Consider the following 26,326-nt stretch of genomic DNA (forward strand, 5'->3'; position numbering starts at 1 on the left):
CTGTGAATTTATGGTCCCCTTTGTGTAAAATTCCAGGTTTTTGTATTCTAACGAAGGAACCACACTCAAACTTTGGTTCCTTAGCACCCCGCCGCTTGTCTGTGAAAGCCTTAGACTTTGCTTGGTTCTGTTCAACTGTTTTTCTCACATCATCCTCGTTTGGGGCATCAGGTCGTGCCTTTAACAATCCAGCAATGTTCAGTTTAGTATTCATCTGTTTCCCATGCAGTAACTCTGTGGGTGATCTTTGCGTTGTGGCATGTCGTGTAGCGTGGTATGCTTGCAAGAAATCAGTAGTGAAGGGTATCCAAAATCGCCCTTTCAGTTTAGCCGTTTGCAAACTCTCTTTCAAACTTCTGTTAAACTGTTCGATTTCCCCATTGGCTTGAGGGGAATATAGGGATGACCTTCTGTGTAAAATGTTCCTCTGTGCTAGAAAAGTTTCAAACTCCAGGGAAGTAAATTGACTCCCATTATCTGAAACCAGTTCTTTGGGGTTACCTTCCCTGCTAAAAAATGAAGAGAGGAACTTAATTACTGTATCAGAAGAGATTTGCAATGTAAACGCTACCTCAGGCCATTTATTGAAATAGTCTATTAAAGTGATGGCATAACGGCAGTCAATAGGAGCAGTATCAAAGCGTCCTACAATGTCAATCGCCACTTTTTCCCATGTAGATTCAGGAAGAGGAACAGGCTGTAATGGAGGGGTACATGTCACTGCAGTCTTATCATGCATTTGGCAAGTGACACAGGATTTTATAAAAAGAAAAGGAGTACTTGTGGCACCTTAGAGACTAACCAATTTATTTGAGCATAAGCTTTCATGATGCATCCGATGAAATGAGCTGTAGCTCACGAAAGCTTATGCTCAAATAAATTGGTTAGTCTCTAAGGTGCCACAAGTACTCCTTTTCTTTTTGCGAATACAGACTAACACGGCTGTTACTCTGAAACAGGATTTTATGAGTGCTTCAGTTTGAGAGTCTATCCCTGGCCACCAATACAGATCCCATAGTCATTGTTTGGTTCGGACAATTCCTTGATGAGTATCTTGTGCCAGGTGTATGAGTTGTGACTGTAATTCTTCTGGCACAAGGAGGTGGTGTGTACCTCGTAGGACACAGCCATCAAACAAAGAAAGTTCATCCCAAACTCTAAAATAAGGGAGCAAGACTGGGTCACGGTTTTTAGGGTGACTGGGCCATCTCTTTGTCAGAAATTCCCGTAGTTTTTGTTGAATTGGACACGCTGAACAAGCAGCTTGAAATTGTTCTCTTGTAACTGCAGTGAGAGTGCTTGTAATAAGTGCAACCACTACATCCTCATCCTCCAGTGGACCATCTGGTGAAGGCAAAGGAGGCGAGAAAGGCAATCAGCGACCACATTTTGGTTTCCAGGCTTATATTCCAGTTCATAATTGAAAGCGAGTAGTCTTGCAGACCATCGAGCAATATGGTATCCTTCTCTTTTCAGTCCTTTCGTGGTGAGCAACGTTGTCAAAGGGCTGTGGTCTGTGCACATCTTGAACGTGCGGCCCCACAGGTAAGTTCTCCATTTTTCAGTAGCCCAGACACAAGCAAGTGCTTCTTTTCCAACTGTAGAATATTTTCTCTCAGCATTACTTAGTGTCCTTGAAGCAAATGCAACAGTCCTCTCTGTGTTATCCTCATGCAGTTGTGTGAGAACAATCCCAAGTCCATAATCAGAAGCATCAGTAGTTATAATTGTGGGCAATGCAGGACTGAATAGTGCAAGTACTGGACTATGTACAATCAAGTCTTTCACCGTTTTGAAACTAGCTTGTGCATCTGTTGTCCACACTAAGGTTGAACTTCTCTGTAGTAATTCCCATAACGGTTCAATGACAGAAGCATAATTGGGAATTAATTTTGCATACCAGGAGGTAAGACCCAAGAAGGAATGTAAGGTTTGCAAATCTGTTGGAGGAGGAGCATTTGAAATTGCCAGGATATGATCTGGATCAGGTTTTCGTCCAGTCTGTGAAATAGTATGCCCCAGAAAGGAGAGTTCCGTTTGTCTAAATTTGCATTTGGACCTATTGAGCTGGAGGCCTGCTGTGCTGATGCAGTTTAGTACAGACTGCAGGTTATTGTCATGCTCCTCAGAAGTATTTCCAAACACGATACTATCATCCAGATAGCACTGAATTCCATGTTGATTCTTCAGAATCAATGACATCATTTTTTAAAAGGCACTTGGGGCAGATGTGAGACCATATGGAACATGTTTAAAATGAAATAATCCCTCGTGTAATAAATGCTGTGAGGTCTCTGCTATCTTCATGCAACATAACCTGATGGTATGCGCTCTGCAAATCAAGAGTAGAAAACATCTTTGCTCCACGGAGTTCTGCAAATACTTCTTCTATGTGAAGAAGAGGATGACTGTCAATTACAATAGCTTTATTTGGCTCCCTTAAGTCCACACAAAGGCGAATGCCTCCACCCTTCTTCTGCGTCACTACCATAGGTGAAACCCATTCCGAGGAGTCGATCTCTTCAATAATGTCCTTTTGAACAAGTTTTCTAAGTTCCTCTGAAACAGCTTCCCTAACTGAAAATGGTAAGTGCCGTAATTTCTGTCGTGCAGGCATCACATTATTCCACATTTAACTTTATGCAGAAACCCATAAGCACAGCCGAGTTTCTTCTCAACTTGGTGTTGGGTCCCAGCGGAAACTGGTGTGTGTATCGCAACAGTGCTTTGCTGAGGAAGATCAATTCGTCCATTAACTACCCTGAGATTTAAAGCAGCCAATAAATCTCTGCCAAGGATAGGAGTGCCTTTGTGGATAATGTAGAACTCTGCAGTTACACAGCAATCACCAGAAGAAACTATTACTGGCAGGCAGCCATGTACTGGAGTATGGTTTTTCAAATAGCACACCAAGTGAAGTTTGGGTTCAGTAAGAGGCACATCTTTAAAGTAATGCAGATAGATGGAATCAGGTAGTATAGATACTGCTGAGTCAGTGTCCAACATTAGCTGAATAGAGTGTGGTTTGCCCGAGGTATGGCGGAAACGTTTACAGTGCACTTTATCTGTTCTGAAATATGTGCAGTAGTGATTTTGTCCACGCTCAGCACAGTAACATCTGGTATTGTAACTGCATGCACCTGTTGATTGAACTGGCTACTGCGACATACTTTAGCAAAATGTCCAATCTTTTTGCGATGATTGCACTGAGCTACTTTTGCTGGACATCCTGTGTAGCTTGCAAGGTGTTGTGGGGATCCACAGCGGAAACATGCTTTTACTGTATTTTGAATTTGCTGATTTGGTGGTTTTTCATTACTTTTCCTCTTGCAATTGTGTGTCTGCAGTGGTAGTGAACTTTTCTGCAAAGGAGTCACAGCCTGGACTGTGCCTCCTGTATCCATGCTCATTATTTTGGCTTCAGCTGTAGCTGGCTCAATCTGAGTAGCAATGGTTATTGCTTTTTCTAGTGCAAGTTGTGGTTCTAGAAGTAAGTGTTCTCTTACGTGAAGCATGGTTGTTTTCTCAATGAGCTGGTCTCTAATCATCTCATCTGCCATATTTCCAAAGTCACAAATTACAATCAGACTCCCCAGGGAAGCAATATACTGTATTATAGTTTCCCCTTGTTTCTGCCCACACTGGCGAAATCTGTAGCGATTAGCTACTACATTCACTTTTGGCACAAAAAAATTCTTTAATGCAGTGAGTGCAGTCTCATATTTATCATCTGCAAGGGGAAAAGTGTAGCTCCAAGGCAGTGGATTAGCAAACCACGCTTTCTTACTTCAGAAATCTCTGTAGCACTAATTGCAAGCAGATAAGTCTCAAACACATGGATCCAGGTAGTAAAAGCAATTGGAGGCTTACCTGGGCTTTGCAGAAAGGGTGCAGGTGGGTTCAGAGGCAGAAGATCCATCCTCGTCTTCAAAATGCCTCTCAACCAGGCAAGGTACTAACAAGCTTCAACAGGACTTTATTTTCAAAGCGGAAACCTCTTTACCAAGCTGCTGCTGCACCCTCTGTAGCTTTCTCCCAGCCTCTCAACTCCTCCCTTCTCCTTCCTGTTTTCTGTCCTTCCAGACTCCCAACAGCCAGTGCTCCCAATTCTAATAATTACAAGCAACATCTAAACATCACAACAAGGGAAGGACAATCAGAGCAGCTATCACTCCATAAACTTTTCCTTCGCAAGATACAGCAATGATGTTTCAGTGACAAGTGTTATTAGTCACCCAACAGGACTTGTGCCTATGTCCCTCTTCCATGCTGATGGAACAATGAGAGGAACAGACAAAGCTGAATTAGGGCATCAGCTGGAAGCTCAAGCTGAAAGAATCCATGAGCTAAGAATATGTAACAAAGAAACCACAGTGTACATCAGAAGTGCCATGATGATGGCTGGAAGCAAATTCCACACATTTGAATTTGGCTGCTGAGTTCTTGAGGCAGGTCCTAAAGGATTTCACAAAGCTAATTCTGTAACTGAAGTCTTTGACAGATATGACAACTGTTAGTGAAAACTGAAGAAAGACAGCACCGGTTAGGATCTAAGGTTGGATGGAAGAAATGCCAGGTGATTGACGGACACCCTGTGTCTCCATGGAAAAAGTTTCTAAACTCGACATCCAATAAGCAGTCTGCTGTAAAATTCTTCTGTGAATATATGTTCAAAATGCATCTGAGAACAGGTGAGCACTCCCAGCATAGACACTCCTTCTTGCTGGAGGCTTTTCTAATGGTGCAGTAGCAAAGTCCATCACCAGTAGAGATGCTGAAGAAGCCCAAGACTTGTACAGTACTCAAGAGAAAGCGGATATAAGGATGCTTCTGCCTGCGGGATGTGCCGATATGGCTTTTGGGGCTCTTGGTGTCAAAGGAACCATAGTAATTAGGTAGGGTGATCAGATGTCCCGATTTTATAGGGACAGTCCCAATATTCAGGGCTTTGTCTTATACAGGCATCTATTACACCCCACCCCCATCCCAATTTTTCACACGTGCTATCTGGTCACCCTATAATTAGATCAGCTTAGAAAGATGTTGGTCTTTGCTGTTCACTATTTTTCAAATATGGAACACTTAGATACCATGTGGACTGAAACAGGCACCATTACCAGCACAACTGACAAGCATTGCTTCATACCTGTGCTTGCAATTTGTGATGCACTCACTCCTGACTACTGTAACATACTTCCTGCTGTACACTCATTAACAGCATTTGACTCTGTGTCATCCCTATTTGGTACTGGAAAAAAAATGTGTTTAATGTTGTCACAATGAAGGGAACTTACCTCTTTAGAGATCTTGCCAAACTGGGAGAGGGTAACTGACAAACTGCAATTTCTCCAGCAAGGAAGTTGGTAGCAGTGCTGTATGCCCAGAATGAGAAAAAAAGGAGCCCCACAGAGACCTGAATTGTTTGCATCTCAATCTAACTATCAAAAAGGACAAGATAGTGGCCAAACACCCACCGCGTGAGGACAGTTTTGAAGAGCATGTCAAAAGAGTATCTTGGCAAACAAAGATTTGGATGTTCTTGCCATAGGTAAGCTAGATATTGGATCACCATTTCAACTCGGATGGGAAAATGTGGATGATGAGCTACTTGCTGTATTCTTCAAGGCCCAATGGCCTCTGAGCCTCTACAAGACCCTTTTTGTGCCCCTGCAAGTAGGGATCACTGCACAGTCAACTGTTGCTGTAGTGAGTTCAATCTGCTCTGCACAGAGCTGTGTACGTGCCAAGACAATGAAAACTGTGGTAACCCATGCATTCTTGGCAGAGATCATAATGATGAACTAGATGATAATAATGATGTTGACTAGCCATGTTACCAGCACTAACACATTCAATGATACCAATACAAATTTATTATTTAATTTTTTTTTTTTTTTAGCCTTATATTGTTGTGGTATTTTGGGGTCACAAAGAAATCCAATTTTATGTCCTGAAATATATATAGTCATTAAAGTAATAGAAATGTATGCAAATATTTCAAAATGGTCATTTTTAACATGTTGATGGTTTCATTGTTTACCCCCGTTTCTATGGTAGCAGCACCACTTAACAACTCCACCGTCCTCTTAAAATAGACATAATAAGCTTTCAAATCATATATGGCGTGCATATGTGTAGAGAGGATACATTAAGCAGACCAAAACAGTGGTGTCTGCTGCTCACCCAGATGGGAAGTGTTTGCAGGATTAGGTCCTAACTTGGCACTGTGCATGCAGTAACAAAAGCATTCTGAAAAGGCAGGGAGTGCATACCCAGCCACATTTAAAATACCTGTCATTTATGTTTTCAAATGTGTGTTTCAAAATGTAACTGGACTTTAAATCAAAGCTATTTTTAAACTGAACTTAAATGTAAAATGCAAATATTTTGTTATAAATATGTAAAATAAAATTCCCACCTGAATAAAATCGCCAAATCAGTATACTGGTTTAAAAAAGAAAGAGCCTATAGAGGCATTCATAAGAGAAATAACGAAAATCCATCTTTTATTTGCGAAATTCCTAGAGTAGGGGGAAGCTGTGCAAAGATCGCCAAGCTGCAGACCATAGAAAAGGCACATATTTTGCTAATGATACAAACCACCGAGAAATCTCGGGGCCGCGGGGGGGGGGGGGGACGTTCCTTCAATAGGAAATCACTGACTATTTACTTACAAGCCTGGGAAAAGTTGTTTGTTCGTTGGGGGGAAGAATGAAGAGAGAAATTTCCCCGGCTTCCTACCTACCTTCAACCAATTCATGAGAAAATCCTGGCTTGACGCTGTGTGTGTGCTGAGTAGCAGCCATGGCCTATAATGGAAACGCTGACACCACAGGCGGCAGGCGCTGGTGGGCGCAGCTGCAGCACTAAGCCAGTGGTGTAACCGTAACAAGCCGCTGCACCCCTCCGCCACACGAACTCACTTCGCCACAAGTATGAATGCAATGTCTTCCGATGCCGTGTGAAACTGACATGCTGCGAAAGGGAGCTTTCCAGACGGGGCGGGGGGGGGGGGGTCATACTACAGCAGCTTTGGAAAAGCCTGTATAAAGGTCTAGATTAGAACAAAATGCCCAGCTGCATAGGGATAACCCCAGTTAGTTTCTTACCTTTCTTCTTCTATCCCAGCAATTAGGGGATGGCATGAAGTTTTAAGCTTTGAGGCTGTTTCTTCCTTAACCCAGCTCCTGTTATCTTGCAATTTCAATAGTTGCTTGATGTGTAAAACAGCGAGAGAACTGACAACAGCTTCAGGTAATAAAAGAAAAACCTCACTCTTGCAGATACCCCTCCTTCTCCCTCCACTTCCTCACTCCTCTATTCTGTTCACTTCTTTCTCTCCTCTATCATTCCCTAACTCAGCTCCCTCCCTTCTCTCTTCTCCTCTCCAGAGGAGGATGTTAGCAGCAAGTTCAGGATCTCAGTTGACAGGAGCTGGGGTGGGCAGCTGCAGGACCACCTCTGCCCACATACATTTTTCCGGCTTGGACTAAGATTGTGCCCTGAGCAAGTCTGGGGAAGGGATACACAACCCAAGGTCTCCTCATTGCAATTCATACATGCAGTGTGTGTCTGAAAGCACCGCCTCCTCCTCCTTCTCTTCTTACAAAGGGAAAATTCATTTTTACATTTCATGAGTACAGTATAGAAACCAGGCCAGGGGTCAGTGTCTGAGGAGTCCCACAGCTATTGAATGTTTGAGGGGGAGCAGAAAGAAAGAGGCTCACTCTGAAAAGAAAAGCCTTTTGTATTCTGGAGAACGTCAACTTAAATCATGTATTGTCAACAAACCACTTATTATTGTCCCTGTTACTAATCAGACCTTAGATTATAAATGCTAAAGACTTTTTAAAATCCAGATTGTCACTCCTTACACTGTTTACTTCATGTATGTCTTTCATTTTGGACAATGAAAATTAATTTGGTGAATTTCACTTTGAATTACAGCTGGTGTAATGATTCTCAGCGCTGAATTGTTTGATTACAATAATAATTATGGAAACTTTTCTATTGCTGTTAGATTTAGTAAAACCTTTTTTTATTATAATTGTGTAAGAAAATCTAAAGGCCTAGTATCTGTGAATAAAGGTTTGCAGAATCAGGGAAAATACCCCTAAATGAAGGGGGAAATGTAAATTGACAGTGTCCCTTTATCTTAAATACAACTTACATAATGTTTGCACAAGTGACTCACATACAAACACACTATTCATTACAAAAACTATGCCAAAGGTGACAAGAGGCTAGCAATTGGCTGAAAGCTCATCCTGGGCCACATTCTGCTCCTATCATAGTTGCATTAACCAAACCTCATTGTTTGCAGTGATGTTGCACCAATGCACCTGAGAACAGAATTTGATCCCGTGTGTTGAACCATGCAGATCTAGAAACCAATTTCTCAGCCATATCCACATCACCCAGATCTTTGCAGCAAACAAAGAGGGATTCAGAATAATTTCCACTGCTCTGCATTTCTTAAGAGAGCTGTACTGAGATCTGTGTGCAGAGCTCTCTGACAGTAGATTTATCTGTAAATATCAGACCTGCTGAATAACACCTTTATGTGCTTTCCCTGAATACACAGTTTCAGAGGTTTTACTTTAATTTGTGTACATTTTGAAATACACACAATGCAGTAATCTCCAAACTTCAGAGTATATGATTGAATTTCACTTTATCCTATAAGAGCTAATTACATTATATCTAGCCACTTTCTGGTACCACCCAAGCACAGATAGCTAAGGTTGCCAGAATTCAGTGCTGTCATTCATTTTCAATGTATGGAGTATATAATCTAATGAAAGGTTTGTAGCATCCAGTTCAATTTCAGTTTTGAGTCACGGTCTATATCTGCAAAAAGAAAAGGAGTACTTGTGGCACCTTAGAGACTAACCAATTTATTTGAGCATGAGCTTTCGTGAGCTACAGCTCACTTCATCGAATACAGACTAACACGGCTGTTACTCTGAAACCGGTCTATATCTGGGGTATCTTACAGCTTTAGGATGTAGTTTGATCTTTGCATGTGCTTGGTTGGAAATATAGTACATATCTATGTTTTGCCCTTTGCAGTAGAAGGAGTAGCTGCAGCTGGAACTATTTAGATCAGTTTATGTTTTACTACCTATTTCGTATAAATGATAATACCTAAATATATATGAACAGTTTGAATGCAACTGTATTCTGCTGTTCTACAAATATACAATAGATGGAGGAGAAAAACACAGGACATTGTCAGGATGTTGATAGTATCCAGGAGAATCTCATGAGGAAACACTTCACAAATCAATTATTCTTGACAATCAAAGCAAGTTTAAATTATCCTGTATAAACCTGCAGTGAGCAGTTGTGCTATAAGATTAGGCAATTCTTGATTAACCATGATATAAAGTAATTGCCTAGTGTTTCAATAATTTTCTGTTTTCTACTGTTTTGAAAATTATTTGTGTTATTAAGTCAACCAATTATCTTTTTCATGTTTAGATTTTTATTCTGGCAACAATTACGACATTTAGGTTTAAAAGCTGTATAAAGCTTCTAATGTTAATAATAATACTTAGCATTTATTTGAGGCTTTAAATTTTTTCAGCACTTAACAGACATGAACTAATTAATTATCTTAACACCTCTGTGAGGTAAATGAGCAAGTATTTGTATTCCTGTTTTAAAGATGGGAAACTGATGGAGGGGAGATTAAGTGACTCACACAAGGACACAAAGGAGATCAGTGTCAGATAAAGGAGAAAAGGTATTTATTGTATGCATATTATTAAAAAGTAGTATCACTCCGCCCACTGCAGCAGGTTTCCACTCTATACATAAAGCTCCGAGTAGGAACTGATGGGTACTTTAGTATTTTGAAAATCTGGCCATTTATTCTAGTATCTAAATATGGATTTAGGAGCTGAACTTCAGGCAGGCAGTTTTTATAATCAAGGCCAAATATTTTTCCTAGACCATTTCACAACATTCCCATCTACCTCTTATGTACAAAAATAAATGGTATTGATTTACTATATTTAAAACAGTTATAGCAACATAACCTGTATAACAGTTATGTTAGTAGTACACATAACAGTTATGTTATAACCTGTATAACAATTAAGTGACATTTAAATGTCATGTCACAAGTAATGGTGTTGGTAAACAACTCCAGAGAAGTACCACCCTCTGGGATAAATTGCATGTACTGCTTCACACCAGGTTCAAGAGGCCCACCTGATGAAATTAATAAGCAGCAGGTATAATACAAACAAGAGGAAGTACTTTTTTACACAGTCAACCTGTGGAACTCATTGCCAGAGGATGTTGTGAAGGCTACAAGTATAACTGGGTTCAAAAAAGAGCTAGGTAAGTTCATGGAGGATAGGTCCATCAATGACGATTAGCCAAGATGTTCAGGGATGCAACCCTATGCTTGCAGCGACCGTAAACCTCTGACTACCAGAAGCCAGGAGGGAAAGACATGGGTGGATCACTCCTACTGCCCTACTCAAGTGAGTTGAATAATTACTTGTGTGTTTACAGCACTAGAGCCTAAATTGTCACACTTCCTGGAGCACCTCACTTAGAAGTTCTCCATCGTAGTTCAGATCAAGTCCAAACCTGCTCATCCTACAATAAATGGAAAGTGTTACATTAGTTTCAATCATCTCTCCCTACCATTTGTGTGGCCTATGGCTTAATAATGAGGTACTTCTGCCTTTCATTTCTTATAGAAATGTAGGGCTAGAAGAGATCTTGAGAGGTTATGAAGTACAGCCCCCTGTACTGAGGCAGGACCAAGTAAACCTAGACCACCCTTGACAGTTATCCAACCTATTCTTAAAAACCTCCAGTGACGGGGATTCCACAATCTCCCTTGGAACTTCACTACTATCATTTGTCTCTCCCCTGAATGCTGATATAGCATGGAACTCACTCAGAATAAGCATCTATATTGCTGCAACCTTAGCTTTTGGTAAAACTACTGTAACCCTTCTGCCCATCAGAGGTGGCAGCAACAAGGGCCGGGTTCAATATCTAGGGGTTCCATTCCAATAACACAATGCAAAACTGGCTTGAGCCCCCACCCAGTGACCTGGGACAAATATATACCTGCTGGGTGCCTCCAAGAGGCAATACGTCCCCTCTCACAAGCACAGAGTCTGAGTGTAGCAAAAGCCTTTTAATAACACAGAGAAACAATGTGGCATTATGTTGGGGAAACACCACCAACAGGATTCATAACATAACCCATGAGCAAAAAACCCACCCCAATCAAATTGGGGCGTGTCCTTTCCCTTTGGTTCTTGAGTCCAGCAACCCAAAGTCCCAAAAGTCCAACGACCCAAAAGTCTCTGTCCCTGGTCAGTGCAGCGCCAGAGTTCGAAAGTTTATCTGCAGAGTTTTACCTCCCAACCTGGGTGGAGATGATATACCAATAAAATAAAAACCAGCAGGATCTTAGTAAAGGGGAAAAGGCAAAATGCCACATTTATTGTGAATACAGAAAGAATCATAGTAAACAGTTAGTTATAGCTATAACATTCCATTCAATTTCATATTTATTCACATATTCATTCATACACACACACACACACACAGGTTCTGCAAGGTTATTATCATAGTTACCAGCCTTAGAGTTGCTCATGCCAAGCCACTGGCCAGGTGGCCTGGACATGAGGAGGGAGCAGGGCCTTGTCAGATGCTCATCTGACCCCAAAGTTCTCACTTTCTAGAGTCCATTTTTATAGGAATTTATTCCTATGCCAGTCTATGGGAATTGCTTCATCACGCTGTTGCTGAATCAATCAGCAGATGGCACATTCCTGACAGCTCTGTGCTGCCAGATGTTATCTTGTTCTTTGGTTCCCCCATCCTTGAGGCTGTTGGGTGGATTCCAGTCTGCCCTCCGGGGGTCCTCTGGTTATTTTCACTTGACGTTTTCTTCAGCTGATGGACACTGGATTCTTAGGCTGGCACCTCCCTGATCATTCAGTTATTATCCACACCAAGCATCCATCCACATACATCCTCTATCTCTATTTTAATCACAATTGTTAACAAAGCAAGATGAATACAACAAAAGGGCGGGGAGTCTCTGGGTGCTGTTTCTGTTGTTACAGAGTATTGCTTTGAGTCTCTCTCTGTGTGAGTAGTTGTTGTTACAAAGAATTGCTCTGAGAGCAGACTCTGTCTTAGACTGTACTAACACAATTAGCAGCTTGCGAGTTTAACACATAGAGGGAGAGAAACAGTACCAAAAACCAAGAGACCTCTTAATTAGTAATACCCTGGAATTTTAACTATGGGGAATCAAACTCATTTGTGATTTTAATACAGAACTTCTTTAATATGATCCAACAGAGCTGGGGGGGTTAAGGGGTCCAAAGCCGATTGCCCCACCTCTCCATGGGGCTCCGCTCCGCTCCACCAGCCATCCCACAAACTGCTCCATTCCACCAGCCACTCTGCTCTGCCAGCCATCCCATGAGCCACTCCAGCTGTCCTGCAAACTGCTCTGCTCTGCCAGCCACCCCACAAACTGCTCCGCAATATATCTTCAGGCTTCCCCCACTACTTAACGCAACACTCAGTGATTTCAGCTCTTAGTAAGTTTAGCTCTTTTGTGATTTCAGCTTGTAGTATGGGAGCCTCAGTGCTGCACCATTGGCCCAAAGTGAATTCAGCTCAGCAGTCTGTAACTAGACTCCTAATGGAATCAAAATTAGCTCGGATATTCCACAGTGGAGAAACTGCAATTAGCATGTAAGGCCCTTACCAGGGGGTCCATACCACCAGGTATTAATACCTGTCCCCAGCCTCTCTCAAGTCACTGAGTTTTGGAACCCATGTCCCTTGCCTAGCGCTACTTAGTTGATGGTGAGTCCCTCCATCATAACAAAAGGCCAAGTACAGTTCCACTGTCCTTCATTCACATAATCAGGATAATAATAATTTATTCTTCCTGCCCCAATAACAGAGAAACTGGGGATCCCACAGCAGCCAAAGTGACCATTTGGGCAGCTATGGGCTCATGCTAGGCGGTGTGGGTGTGCCTATGCAAATGACATTAGCCCCTGAAGTTCTTTTCCACAACTTGCCACAACTCACCACAGGGTGGAGCTCATCCTGACTCTGCTTACACTACTGTACAAGAGAAAGACTGGTTTGAGGCAAATTGAAGAAATTCTTACTGATGCAAAAGGCACAGCATATCTCCACCACAACATGACACTCTCTGGAGACATGTGGCCAAGAGGGCATTGCAATGAACAGCAAGGCAATGTGCTCAATCATACTAGATCGATTTATGCAAGAAAATACAAACTTCCTTTGAGAATGGAGATCTAAGAGGAATGTATGATGAAATCAAGAAAGCAACAGGTCCTTCAGTCGAGAAGACTGCCCGACTCAAATTTCTTAATGGAGACATCATCGATAGAAGCAAACACATGCAACACTAGGTGGAACACTATCATTAACTCTATTCACATGAAACCACTGTTTCTAAAGTAGCACTACATGTGATCCCAAGGCTCTAGAGGCAATCACTTCCCTAGTACCAGGATTTGCTATAGGAAAAGATGGAATTCCCTCTGGAGTACTGAAACAAGGAGGAGAGTTATGACTAACCGTCTGCACAATATCTTGCTTGCCTGCTGCAGGGATGGAGGGGCATCACAAGACAAGAAGGATGCCAACATCATAACATTATATAAAAACAAAGGAGATCAGAGTGATTGCAACAACTACAAAGGAATCTCTCTCAGTGTAATTGGCATGTCATTTGTATGGGTTGTCAAAGTCAGATTCAGGACTCACATAATTTGTCAGACCACTCTGTTTATTAGCAAAGCACTTTGCCAATGCACCCAGATATGTGAGCCCCTCTCTGAGGTTCAAGCTAACTTATTTATACAAATAAGCCAAAGCCAATGTAACATAAGAGACAAAAGGAAGCAGAAACTGACAAATATACATACATATCTTATTTGCATACTAACGTTTACCAATCTCCTAGCTCAGTAGGAGCTCTAAGTTAATTAGTTTGAGGACCCATTGTCTCACACTCCTTAATGTTTCTCTTCCTCACAACTATATTTCAACAAACCCTTCAAGTAGCATTTCTTTAATGAATTATAATTTCAATATAATTCATTCTACTTTCACAGGGTCATTCTCAAAAGAGTGTATATCCAGAGTCAGTATGCCTTCCATACCAGCACATCAGCTTTTGATATATTCTTCACTCTAAGGTAACTGCAAGAAAAGCATCAAGAACAAGGCCTCTCTACATGGCCTTTATAGATCTTACAAAGGCTTTTGACCTGGTCAGCAGAAAGGGCCTTTTCCAATTGCTAGAAAGCATGGGTTTCCCCCCAGTCCTCAGACTGATTCAATCCTTCTGCGATGACATGAAGGCTACAGGCTAAAACAATGACAATCAATCTGACAGCTTTGAAATTCGCAGCAGTCTCAAACAGGGATGTGTTTTGTTATCAACACTCTTCAGAATATTCTTCTTTCTGCTACTTCATCATGCTTTCTCACCTAGCACTCAGGGTGTACATCTCCAAACAAGATCAGATTGAAAACTCTTGTTATTTTTTTATTAATCATTTCACAGTTTTCAAGTACTGTATTATGGGTGAACAATTCACATTTTTCTCTTAAATGAGAAAATAAGCATTGGGATTGCACAGGTATAATTGAGAACAGAATTTGTATCCCCTTTTGGCAATTTAAATAGCAGTTTAATATACATCCTTTCTCGGGATCCCACCTCTTGTACCTGCTGGTGGGTGAATCTTATTATTTCACAGGTTTCTTCCATCTCTAGCTGCTATGACCTTGTCATATTTTACAATTATATATTTGTTTTTCTGGTTTGATCTACTTTTATGATTGACTCTTTGCATTAGTTACAGTTTTATTGCACATTTAAAATATGGATAATTAAATAAAAATATAAGATGGAGGCTTTTATAGTGGACAAGTCATTTCCCCTCTTTGAACCTCACTACCCCCATAACTGCAAAGTGTCCGTCTAAAGTGACAATCATATGCTTTCCTCTGCTGTCATTTAATGTCGGCTAAAATGTCATCCTGTAACAGTGGTGTCCCCATTCCCACCACCAGCTATTGCCCCGTCACAATTTCAGAGTAACTGCACCTGTATCCCCCTCTCAGTGGTCCATTCCAGGAGTCCCCAGTTAGGTCTCAGATCTCCAGCCACCACCTGTGTCTGGGCAGGGTTTCAAGGCTTTACAGCCCCCTGCCATAAGTGTGATATTCCCAGTAATCCAGTCTGCCTTAAGGCCAGCTCCTGAGATTTGCTTTTTCTTCAAGGGCTATTATCAGTGTGTAATTTGTAATGAAAGAGGTGCTGGGGCTTAACCAATATTTTTACTTTCATAACTGGTGCAGCAAGCCCAGAGGTGCTGGGGCTATGAACTGCCAAGACTAGAGGTGCCAAGGCTCAGTCCTGGCACAAATTAAGCACTGGCTATGATTAGTGTGTACCAACACTTACAAGTTACCACAGGGCTCTTTATCAGCAGAGTACATTTATTCTTAGGATAAAAGCACACAGAGAAAACATAAACAACAGGTCCTACACACTTACTAATAAATGTACTATAAATTGCCCATCAGTCTTATGGGTCCTAGTAGGCCAAAGTCATTCCAACTGTTCAGAAGGATTGACCACAATGTCCTGTCCATTTCCTGACTCAAAATGAAGGCCCTGTGTCTGTTTAAACTTATCCTTTTAGCACTTTCTTTGTTCCTGAGTCTCTGGAAAACCTAGTTTGAACCAGCCCAGAGGGTTCTTCTCTGGAGTTGTTTACAGTCTGAGCAACTTACCGGGATCACCTGCATAGTTTTTCATTCCTGGAGAAGCTGTGGTAACCCACTTTCATGGAGAAGAACATAATCATACATAAACCATTAACAAATAAGGCTGTAAGAAAATTGTGGGCCATGATTTTGTTGCAGAAACCAGCACTTTCAACGTTCACTGCAAATTTTTCACAATGCCATTCACTCAGATTTGGCCTGGCCTCCCATCTGACATAATCCAAGAGGATAATGGGGCCAGGACACATGTGGGCTTGTCCCACTGGCTGCCCCGACTCTGCACCAAGTGCCACCATCTGCACTTAGCCCAGGTGGTGCTGGCCTCACCCTTCGGTCAGGTGCAATTCCATCTCCTTCAGATTGTGTGGGCTGGGCCACTGAACAGCCGTGGCTCTTGTGCAACTTTGAGGACTTCATCTTTTGTGGCTGCCTGGCTGTGCTGGTGCACAGGTTCAGGGAGGCCCCAGTGAGTGGGGCAGGCAGAAGCTGTGGCTTATGCCTCCCACACGGTGTGGGGCTGGGACAGGGGAGCCCGGGTAATGCCAGCCCTCTCCAGTCTCTGAGCTGGGGCCGCCTCTAGGGCTCTGGGGCGTTGGGGCCCACATTCTGCCTTGAGTGTTGAAGGTTTGACTAGGATTATGCAGCCCCTGTGGGAGGGTAAAGAACCTGCTACCAACTTGATATCTATTCAGTTACAAGAGTTTAGGTCCTGCACCATCCCCTGCAGCCTGTCCCTCCAGCTGCAAGTATGCACCTTCAACCCAAGCACAACTTTAACAGACTGGCCACAACTTTCTTACTGTCTTATTTATAAATGTAACACAATGGCCTCCATAAAAGATACTTCATGGGTTGCAATATTTGTGACAACTCCTGCCTCAGTTTTCCTATTCTGGTCTTCCCAATAACTGCATCCAAGCTCTCATGTTAGTCAATAACACCCCTTTGGGGGGTCTGGTTTATTAACGTTGAAATAGTTTAACTTAATGCTATACATTCCTGCTCCCCTAGTAATTTGGACTCAACAGCTCATTAAGATCCTCTGGAGCTCAGCAGTCTGTTTGCCCTGTTGGAGCAGAGCAATGGAAAGCCGACTTCCTTCTATCCCTAAGCAAGCACAAAGGTCAGTTCACTTTGACACTCATTAGCACTTTACTCCCGGGGAAATTCTGTACCACTGCACATGCGCACAATTTATGTCCCCCCACAGGTTTCTTTGTTTTCCTGCAGAAAAATTACTTTCTGACTGGGAAGCAAAGGGAATCCACAAAAGCGGTCATGTGACCCTCCCCAGCAGTATGTGTCAGGTGCTCAGGGCAGCCGGCAGAGAGGTCAATCACTGTGGGGCAGGGGCAGGACTAGGGAAGACATGGCTGGTGGCTCCTATCCTGCACTGGGCTCAGCTGCTAGTCCCTGCTGGGCTGGGGTAGACGGGACTTCTTCTTCCTCTGCATGGCATCTGGGGCCAGGTCAGACCCACTTCCAGATTTCTCCCCAGGCTGTAGGAAGCTCTGCAAACTTCCTCCACCCCACCCCAGCACTTCCTGCACCCATCACTCCTCAGCTGCAGGGAGAGGGATCACTGTCCAAACCCCGTGCATCCAGACCCCCTCATACCCAGACCCTCCCACCAAGCCTCACCCACCCTGCACCCATAACGCCCCCGAGCCTCACTCCCCCTGCACCTAGACCACCCTGATGAGCCACCCGGATCCCCACCCTACCGAGTCCCAACCAGCTGCACCTGGATCCCAACCTCACTGAGCCCCACTCCCTCAGCATCTGGCTCCCCCCACACCCAGATCTCCCTGCTGAGCTCTATCCCTCCCACACTCAGACCCCCACTGTTGAGCCCCAACCACCTTCACCTGGACCTCCCTGCAGAGTCCCTTTACTGTTGCATCCAGAACCCCCCAACAAGCTCCTGTGCATCCAGATCCCCCCCACACCCAGATCCCATACTGAGCCTCCCGCGCTCACATTGCCCCACACAGAACCCTCTCAACCCACACCTGAATTCCCCCCACACAAAGCCCTTCCACATTTGGATCCTGTCTTGCTGAGCCTGCCTGCCCACACATGGTGTACCTGGCACAGGGGGGCAGGGCTCTTGGGTGTTTCTGGGGCAGGCCCAGTCCTTCCGCTGAATCCATGTCCTAGGGGCAGGGAGGGGGTGGAGTTGGGGCAGGGACTTTGGGGAAGGGGTGGGGCATGTACTGAAGTGTTGCTAGAGGCAAAGAAACCAGAGGGCAGGACAAGCCCAGGCTGCCCCTTTCCTCTCCCCAGTCCCGGGGGCTTCCTCCTCCGCCTGCCCAGCGCTAGGCTGCCAACTTGTGCCAAGCCAGGCAAGTGGAGTGGCAGGAGCACAGGGCAGCGCGAGGCTCTCCCCTCACCCCCCCCCCCCCGGCCACACAAAAACCTGCGCTGGCTGCAGCAGGGCTAAGCGGAGCTGGGCGCTGTAGAGCTGCGAGCAGCAGAAGGGAGGGAGAGCAACAGGCTGAGCAGGGGACCCGCGGGGGCCGCTGAGGCTATATTACCGTGCTGGGCTGACGGGTGGGGGGGTTGTGTTTTTTTTCTCAGCCAGCCCCTTGCTAGTTTCTCGGGGCATCGCAGAGTTTTCACATTTGAAAACAGCCCCCAACTCCTCACTCCTCCCCTAGAAACAAGCATGATTTGCAAACTGGGGGGGGGGGGCGGCGTTTCCAAGCTGTGAGTTCCCCTGCCCCTCTGTTTCCTTCTGCTCCCTCGTTACACAAGCCCTGTGCAGCTAGATACCTCTTGTAGCTATGGTAACACCCCTCTTTTCATTAGGTGCCAGCAATGTGTTTGGTAAGACCTCAAACAGCTTAAAGTCTAGCAGAGATACACAGGAGCCAGGATGCACAGGAAGACCCAGAGCGGGGACTAACTTGGAGCAGTCTGGGAGAGGGGATTGTTTATTTGGGCATCTGTGGTGTGATTTGAATCATACGTGTCATTCCCCTTGGCTTTAAGGCTTTGTTGCAATGCACATGCTATGGGAGCCTGATCTGAAAGGTGCTAAGCACCCTGAGATCCCGCTGGTCTCAGTGGGAGGAGAAGGCACCTCAGCTCTGCTCAAAGGAAGTTCTAACAGAGAGATGACCCAATGTGGGGCGGGGGAGGAGTCAAAACCTGCGTCCCAGCCCCTTGCTGTTCTGGGCTGTGACCTCAAGCTGAAAGGTGTTACCAGCTGCCTTCTGTGAGGTTCAGCGCATGCTCACTGCCAATGGCTCTTAGCCCATCAGTCCCACCAGTCCCCATGACAGCTCCCTCTACCTCCGCAAGGGTAATGGCAATGTTTGGAAGTACATATATATGTGAACAGTTTTTCTCTTCCATGAAGATTAACAAATCTGTATTAAGGTCAAGGGCTCACTGATGAATATTTGCAAGCAACGCTTGAGATTGGTTTCGTCTCAGGATATCAAACCTAATATTGATGCTCTGGTTGATGCAAAACACTGCCAGCTAAGTGGCCAAAAATGAAATGACAAAATTAGCATTGACTTTTTGCATTACAGTTTTTAAAAAGTTAACATATTTACTTTTAATAGCATACTATATTACTCTTCATTTTTGACTATACTTTTGTATGGTTATATGAAAAGGTTTGAGTGATGCGGCCCGCGGGCCAATGTACTAGTCCTCATGCGGCCCTCTTGGTAATTTGAGTTTGAGAGCCCTGCTCCCCACTGTCGTTTCCACTGCATACCTCCGATGAAGTGAGCTGTAGCTCACAAAAGCTTATGCTCAAATAAATTTGTTAGTCTCTGTGGTGCCACAAGTCCTCCTTTTCTTTTTGCGGATACAGACTAACACTGCTGCTCCTCTGAAACCTGCTCTACACAGACAGTCACCACTTCTTTCCTTCTATTAAGCTAGTGACAAATCCCCCCAGATGTTAATGGGAGAAGCATCAGACACACTGCTCCGCTCCCGTCCCCCTCCCTCTACAGGAAGGAGCAGGCGCCCGCGCACTCTGAACAGCCGGCATCCCGACACACACCCCCCCCAGCGAGCGAGCGAGCGCGCGCGCGCCCGCGCGCTCCCTCTGCAGGGCGCGCACGCCTTTCGTTCGCTTCAGCCTTCAGCCGCGACTTGGGTTCTGGGCGCTGATTGGCTGCTGCCTTCCCGCTTCCTTCCCCTCCTCCGAGAACCCGCCATTTTGAAAACCTTGTTGATTCCGGCCCGGGGAGAGTGTGAGCGCGAGACGTGGAGCGCGCGCCTGTCCCCACCCCCATCCCGGTCACTGTGAACTGTCGCCTTCAGCCGCCGCCCACACGGGCGAGAGGAGCCGGGCCCCGCCGGGCAGCGCCGAGCCGAGGTGGGTGAACCGCGGCTCCTGCAAGGGGCTGCGGCCGCTGTGATGCCAGGGCGGAGGGGCTCCGGGGCCAGAGGCCTGTAGGAGCCCCGGATCCCTGGCGTGGGCGGAGTCACTCCGGCTGTCCGGCCCTGCAGGGACCGAGCCCGGCCAGGCCTGTTCCCTGCGCGGGAGCCTGGGAGACCCGAGCGCGGCGGGCGCCAGGCCCAGGGCAGAGTGAGCCGCCAGCCCCGTCCCCCGCCTGAGCCCGCTGCCACCCCCGCGCCAGGATCTCTGATTTTCCCGGCTCCGCTCCCTGCTGCCCGCGGCGAGGTGTTTCCCGCCTGCAGGGTTTCCTGGGGGCCCCGCCCTGCTCGGGGTCGCTGCTTTCCCCAGCCACGGCGCGGGGCGACCCGCGCTTCCCTGCAGCCCCCGCATCCCGCCCTGCAGAGCGGACGCATCCCCGTGGCCAGGGTCGTCAGTCCTGCTGTGCAGCGCACACGCTGCGGCGGCCACCCCGCCGTGTCAGTTCGCGTAGCTAATTCTCCACCCCCAGACACTGGTCGCTGTCCAAAGCTGAGTCCCGTCGGTTAAGCAAGGTAACCTTCAGTGACTTGAGTGTTGCTGGGGGGGAAGCTTGGCTACGTCTTTAAAATTGCTGCTACTTTTAAGTTGTGTGAACAAACTTAACAGCTGAAAATGGCCAAGGCCAAGTTCAGTTTCTGTTTTCTGTTTGGAATTGGAGTAACAGCACAAATGATTGAAAAGTTACTTCTGAATATGCTTATTAGGCATCTCATTTGGCAAACAGTGTGAAAACCCTTCTCTCCTCCTCATTCCCTTCCCTGCTTGAAATCGCAGGCCACATCATCCCAGAGTAGCAATGGTTCTCAAGCTTTCCAGACTACTGTACCCTTTCAGGAGTCTGATTTGTCTTGCCTACCCCAAGTTTCACCTCACTTTAAAAGCTCAGGCTTCAGCCTCACCTAGTGGGGCTTTGGCCTTCTGCCCTGGGCCTCAGCCGCTGGCCCTAGTGACCCCATTAAAATGAACTTGCCTGCTGTTTGAAAACAGCTGATGTAGTATACAGAACAGTATACATAGGTCATTGTATGACATTTTAGTTTGTACTGACTTCGCTAGTGCTTTTTACGTAGCTTGTTGTAAAACTAGGCAAATATCTAGATGAGTTGATGTGTATCTCCTGAAACCTCTCCGTTCCCTGTGATTGAAGACCCCTGTTCTAAAGCATTTGTCAGGACACATTACATGAGGTTGATTATAAATATCTTTTTGGAACAGCTGACCTTTTCTTAATCTATTTGCTTAACATTAGGAACAGGAAACAATAATCATGTGACTTTTAGGAGCTCTAGGACAGCTGTGTTTTTGTTTCGTTTTGGTTTTTTTGTAAATTGTGATCACTTTTTCAAAGATACAATCACTGAACTTATAGACAGATTTTCTTCTGTCCCCCTGATAACCATTGCATTACTCTGTCTTCAAGGGGAATTTCTTCTCCTCCCTCCCCCCCTTCACAGAAATGAGATTTTTAACTTCAAAGCCAGATTTGAGCCATTTTAAATATTAATGCTATTAAGCAAGACTTTTTAAATAAAGAAATTCATTCAAAGAACTAATACATGATTGATGTTCCATAGATTTTATGGCCAGAAGGATCAGACTAGATCATCTCATCTGATCTTTTGTATATAGCACATGCCATCTAGAATTTCACCCAGTTATCCTTGTTCCAAAAGCAGTGTGTACTCCTCTAAGATGTTTTTTGTTCGTACATTATGTGAATGTGTACTTACTATATGACAACATAAACTTAGATCAATATGCATGTTTAACCAAAAGCAGAAGTAGAATATTCCCTATCTGAAGTGTGGCATAATGAAAATTGTGGGTTTTTTAAACACTTGTATTTTCTAACTCTTGATAGTTTGTCAGGAGCTTTAAGCTATGTTAATGCAATGTTGTTGCTTTCAGTAGGTATGGCTGTATAGTTCAGGATGCAGACTATGAGACCTTCATGTCTGGATGGATTTGATAACATTGCCATCTGTTCTAACTAAAACTTTTACTTTAAAATGCACTGTTCTTTAGTGGGGTATTCGCATAGTCACAAAAAATGACCAGACTTGCATGAGGAGGATGTGAAAAATTGTTCATATTCCTCTTTAGGTTACCTGAATTTGTGTTTATAGCATCAAATAGTCAGTCTAAAGTATTCACAGTAATATTGTGACAGGACTTTTATCCAACAAAGATGTCTGGTAGATATATTTAGGCTTGGACAAATGAGATTTTTACTGGTAAATGTTAGTAAACATCAGTTGCACTGTACAAACATACAGGGATGAAAACATATTTCCATCAATAATAATTTAAATTTACAGATAGGCAAAGTAAGAAAAATGTTGCTTGAAAATCTGCTAGAGTTTGATTTAAGGCTATATACTATGTATATTTTGACACAATGCTGACAGTTTGTCTTGTAATGGTTACAAAGCTTTAACTTTTTGAATCTGTCATTAAATAATTGTCTGACTCTCTCCATAATTTCCCACAACTGAACATGTTTAAACTAAAGCTTAAAACCCCCAATATTATGCATAAAAATTATAAAAAAAAAAAAGTTCTGCCACGCCTATGTAGATTCAAGAATTTTTCTCAGATGTTGTAATAGCAATGACAGTTCCCTTGTGTTCCACAGAACCACCCACCATGTCTTCCTCAAAAGAAGATACAATGTCTGCTGAACAAACAGATGAGAGAGAACCTGAAACTGAAAACAAAGTTGAGGAAAGTGATGAGGAAGAGGAAGAGGAGGAGGAAGAAGAAAAAGGTAGGTATACATGCAAAGAAAGGGAAGATTTAAAAAATAAGGGCTGAATTAGGTGTCAGAGTATCAGACTATTCAGCAGTAATTCTTTGGAGTAATCAGTGTTCAAGGATGAGTGAGATGTAACAAACTAGAATATCTTTGGGAATGAAAGAGGGGGCATGGCTCTATGTGCAGATATTTCCTAATGTCTAACACATGAAAATCTAAGTTTATTTTATTAAGCTTCAGCACTTAATTTTAGGAAATAATTTCCTTTTTTAATGTGACTAACTGTGTTTGTAATACCTGTGGCACATCTCGACATGAGGAGTCTCAGTGGACCCTGTTGTTGCAATGGAAGCAAGCATCACATGGATGCTTACACTGTATCCATGTAATGGATGTTATTGTGGTGGGCAGTCCAGGGATAAGAAATTCCTGGTTGCTCTGTACTTGGCAGAGAAGGAGATTATAGTTGAAGACAGACTGAGTCTTTCCATGATGGAGCCTCACAAGTAGTTTCTATTCTGGTAATCCAGTGGAAGCTATAAGGAGCAACTCACCTGAACAAAAAAGAAAGTTCCTGTGTGTCCACCCACCACTACTACCTGTGCTATGATAGGTATTGACTAAGGCTCAATCCTAATAGTTCTACACTGGTCCAGAGCAGTGTGTTCCTCAACTCTGTTGTAGATGGCCAATATTGATACAGTCAGACTGGAAATCTGGCCTCGGATAATCTTTCAGAACCAGGGCACCTCACTCCATCCCAAACTGGAGAGCATTTTACCTCACTGCTTGTTTTCTGACAAGGTAGAGCTCTGTAGGCACGAGGTCTCTGAGGAGTTAGCTTATATCCTCTTTGCATCTTAGAAGCCTTCTACAAGGACTGATAATTCCAAGTGGAATATTTCTTCAGTATGTTGCAAAATCACAAATTAGCATGGGGAATTAGCAGGAAGAGCAGTAACTAAAATGACATAGACATAATTTTAAAAAAAAATCAACAATTTCATTTGAAGCATGAGTCAGACTGTGCTGGCATTTGAAATTTGACAGTTTGAAGGTTTTGTGTTTCTCCAGTCTGATTTTGTGAATACCATGTTGTATTTCAGCCTTCATTTTGAGTGTCAACTTGATTATGTGCTTCACTGTATAATGTAACTGTCATGTGGGACTGCATCAATCCTTTTGTGTTAGGCAGAGCATGTGCCTCTGAGTTTAACCCTGAATGAGAGAGTCATCACTGGCCATTAACTATTCAATGGCATTACCCTGGCAGGACAATGGAGGCTACCAGCAGAGAGACTAACTGTTAAACCAGCAGCCCACGCAGGGTTGAATGCGTAAGTTCCACTCAGGGGTTGGATAATGGAAAATCACTGCGTGAGAAAGTAAAATATTTTTCAGGTTGGCTTTAAGAGAGAGGCTTTCTAAGTGGGGGAAACACCATTGCTAGAAGAGAAAAAGTTGCTGGGGATCCCCTAGAGCACACTGACCAAAAACCCAAAAGTCTTGGGAGTGGTGGGGACACTGGATGGGAGGGATTTGCATTCAGATATTTGTTGTTTATCCATAAATCTGTAACTCTTGTACTTTGAACAAAGTGTATATGGTTAATGAGTTCCTTTGCAAAGGCTATTAATTCCTTGCTTTGACTATCATGTGATCTCTGAATAGTTAAACAGTAGTGCCCATATGGGTGGACCTCTGGGGAGACACTTGGGAGGTCAGCACTGGTTCTATGGGGCTTGTGCTACAGGGCTCCACATCCCAAGAGGATGTACAGTAACTCCTCGCTTAATGTTGTAGTTACGTTCCTGAAAAGTGCTACTTCAAGCGAAACGATGTTAAGTGAACCAATTTCCCCATAAGAATTAATGTAAATGGGGGGGTAGGTAGTTTCCAGAGAAACTTTTTTTGCCAGACAAAAAACATATAAAAAAACTCTCTCTCTCAATATAAATTTTAAACAAACAATTTAATACTGTACACAGCAATGATGATTGTGAAGCTTGGTTGAGGTGGTGGAGTCAGAGGGTGGGATATTTTCCAAGGAATGCCTTACTGCTAAATGATGATCTAGCACTCGGCTGAGCCCTCAAGGGTTGACACACTGTTTTTAAGGTAGCTTCACACTCTACAAGGCAGCATGAATGGAAGGAGGAGACACTGTGTGTGTGTGTGTGTGTGTGGGAGAGAGGAAGGAAGGGCGGGACAGACTCTCACCATGTGTGAGAGAGAGACACGTGCATTGCCCCTTTAAGTATGCTGACCCTACTCAAAGTACACTGCCTTTTTAAGTAGATTAGCAAGTTGAGACAGCAGCAGCTGCTGCCAGCAAGCTCCCTCCGTTCTGAGCCCTGTTGTCCTTCCTCCCCCCACCCCGTGGCTGTGGAGAAGGGGTACAGGGGTGGGGGACACCCTGTTATTAGCACCCCTCTTTCACCTCTCCTCCTACCCCCTCACAGCAAGCAGGAGGCTCGTGGGAGCAGCTCCAAAGCAGAGAGCAAGAGCAGCATACAGCAGTGGGGTGGAGGGAGGGATGCCTGAACTGCCAGGCAATTGATAGCCTGCTGGGCGGCTGTTGCCTAGGGAGCTGCCGGCCCACCCTGGTTCCAAGCTCCCATTGGCTAGCTCCAATGGGCTGCTCTTTCTGCTTGCAGTGGACAAAGCAGGTGGCTGCCAAACAATGTTATAAGGGAGCATGTTCTCTAATTGATCGACAACGTTAACCAGGACGATGTTAAGTGAGGAGTTACTGTACAAGACAGGGAGTCTAAATCCTGGGATGCTACAACTTAAAATAGGATCTCATCAATACGCTTGTATAGAGATTATATCCAAACCTACTTTTATTATAGCTGTATATGTATAGTTCAGCTCAGTTTTCAGCAGATGTGGCTCCAGTTAGTTGTAAATCAGTTCTGTACTTCTCTTGGTTACATAAATTATAAGATGTTGTTTGGGGCTCTTGTTAGTTCAGACTAGCATTTTACACTAAAATTTTGTGCAATGTCTCTTAAGTTAATTAGGTACTTCTACTACATGTTAGGATACTATAGCTGATACCTTGAGATATGTTGAAATTCTCCCCCTTCTCTCCATATGATAGCAGTGCAGTTACAGTGTTTGTCTCACTATTTGTGAAATGTTGTTATACTTAAGGGAAACTGTCTTTTGCAGAAAAGAGTCTCATTGTTGAAGGGAAGAGAGAGAAGAAAAAAGTAGAGAGATTGACCATGCAGGTATCCTCGTTACAAAGGGAACCTTTTACAATTGCACCAGGCAAGTTTATCCACTTATTTCAGAACTATAATTGTTCTAAC

The 26,326-nt window shown here is 44.1% G+C and overlaps 2 protein-coding genes across 4 annotated transcripts in view; one reads left to right on the forward strand and one right to left on the reverse strand.

Annotated features, from left to right (window-relative positions):
• Positions 1 to 7,592, reverse strand: part of RNF144B (ring finger protein 144B) — a 133,146-nt gene extending 125,554 nt beyond the window's left edge. Inside the window, exon 1 of one of the 2 annotated variants that reach the window (XM_074944797.1) lies at positions 7,110 to 7,592. The gene's annotated coding sequence lies outside the window, so the exon portion shown is untranslated. Of the gene's footprint in view, positions 1 to 6,745; positions 6,906 to 7,109 lie in introns of those variants that run through there. The other variant, XM_074944798.1, reaches the window with a different exon arrangement.
• Positions 7,593 to 19,990: 12,398 nt separating this feature from the next.
• DEK (DEK proto-oncogene) overlaps positions 19,991 to 26,326 on the forward strand; it is a 32,795-nt gene continuing 26,459 nt past the window's right edge. Inside the window, exons 1-3 of one of the 2 annotated variants that reach the window (XM_074944799.1) lie at positions 19,991 to 20,188; positions 22,887 to 23,018; positions 26,184 to 26,285. In XM_074944799.1, coding sequence (XP_074800900.1) covers positions 22,898 to 23,018; positions 26,184 to 26,285 — 223 coding nt within the window. In that variant the 5' untranslated portion in view covers positions 19,991 to 20,188; positions 22,887 to 22,897. Of the gene's footprint in view, positions 20,189 to 22,886; positions 23,019 to 26,183; positions 26,286 to 26,326 lie in introns of those variants that run through there. The other variant, XM_074944801.1, reaches the window with a different exon arrangement.

The sequence above is a fragment of the Natator depressus genome, chromosome 2, assembly GCF_965152275.1.
Source record: "Natator depressus isolate rNatDep1 chromosome 2, rNatDep2.hap1, whole genome shotgun sequence".
Classification (NCBI taxonomy): domain Eukaryota; kingdom Metazoa; phylum Chordata; order Testudines; family Cheloniidae; genus Natator; species Natator depressus.